A 1,161-nucleotide genomic window follows, 5' to 3' on the forward strand; every position below is an offset into this window, starting at 1 on the left:
GGGGGCGGGGCTCATTCCCGGTGGCAGCGTGGCCCTGTGCCAGCCTGGCCCAGCGCCACCAGCTGTCCCATTTTCCCTAGACTGGTGTATCCAGGTGCCCCCAGCTGTCCCATTCCCTGTGCTGGTGTGGCACCAGATCCCTGTGCCACCAGCTCCCCATTCCCAGTGCCCCCAGCTGTCCCATTCCCAGTGCTGGCACCTCCCTGTGCCCCCAGGTCCCCGTCCCCTCGGGTCCCCGTCCCCACGCCAGCCCCGGGGCTGAGGACATTCCTGCCACCAGGATGTTCGAGCTGACGGCCACCATCCCGCTGGAGAAGGACCTGCGGGTGACCATCATGGACCATGACAAGGTGCCCCCGGACCAGGAGATCGGGAGCACCACCATCGACCTGGAGAACCGGCTGCTGTCGCACTTCCGCGCCCACTGCGGGCTGCCCACCCTGTACCACACGTGGGTGTCCCCAGGGGGACGGGGGGGACACCGGGGGACACCGGGGGGCTTGGGGGGGGGTGGGCACAGGGAGGGACACGGGGGGCAGCTGGGGAGAGGGGTGGGCACGGCGGGGTGGGGATGGGGCGGGAAGGAGGAGCGGGGCAGGGATGGGGGGCACGGGAATGGGGGGAAGGATGGGGGGCACGGGGCGGGTCAGGGTGGGGGGGGACGGGGATGGGGGGCACAAGGAGGTTGGAATGGGGTGGGCACAGAGGGATGGGGGGCACAGGAGAGTTGGGGAGGGATGGGAAGGGGGATGGGGAGTGAAGATGGGGATGGGGAGGAAGACGGGAACAGGGATAGGGGTGGGGATGAAGAAGAGGATGGGGATGGGCGCAAGGACAGGGACGAAGGCGGGGATGAGGATGAGGAGGGCGGGGTGGGCGCAAGGAGGTTGGGCTGGGCACGGCGGGGTCCGCGGGGGATACACGGGGTGGGCACAGCGAGGGGCACACGAGGGTGGGGGGCACACCCAGAGGAGGTGACCGCCGCCCCTCCCGCTGTCCCCAGCGCGGGCCCCGCGTGCTGGCGGGACCAGCTGTGCCCCAGCCGGACCCTGGAGCTCCTCGCCGGCCTCCGGGGGCTGCCCGCGCCCCTCTTCAACCCCCAGGGCACCGTGCTGACCCTCGACGGGCAGAGCTTCGAGCTCGGACATTTCGGTGAGCGGG

The 1,161-nt window shown here is 71.1% G+C and overlaps 1 protein-coding gene across 1 annotated transcript in view; it reads left to right on the forward strand.

The window, feature by feature from the left end:
- The window catches only part of LOC121660620 (dysferlin-like), a gene marked incomplete at its 3' end in the record, with an annotated part of 6,008 nt that extends 4,856 nt beyond the window's left edge, over positions 1 to 1,152 (forward strand). The window contains exons 13-14 of the mRNA XM_042020026.1: positions 281 to 451; positions 1,004 to 1,152. Of these exons, the coding sequence (XP_041875960.1) occupies positions 281 to 451; positions 1,004 to 1,152 (320 nt within the window). The remainder of the gene's footprint in view (positions 1 to 280; positions 452 to 1,003) is intronic.
- Between the last annotated feature and the right edge of the window lie 9 nt (positions 1,153 to 1,161).

The sequence above is a fragment of the Corvus kubaryi genome, unplaced genomic scaffold (genome assembly GCF_017639235.1).
Source record: "Corvus kubaryi isolate FWS band 111438036 unplaced genomic scaffold, C.kubaryi_AGA036_p1.0 36698, whole genome shotgun sequence".
NCBI classification, from domain to species: Eukaryota; Metazoa; Chordata; class Aves; order Passeriformes; family Corvidae; genus Corvus; species Corvus kubaryi.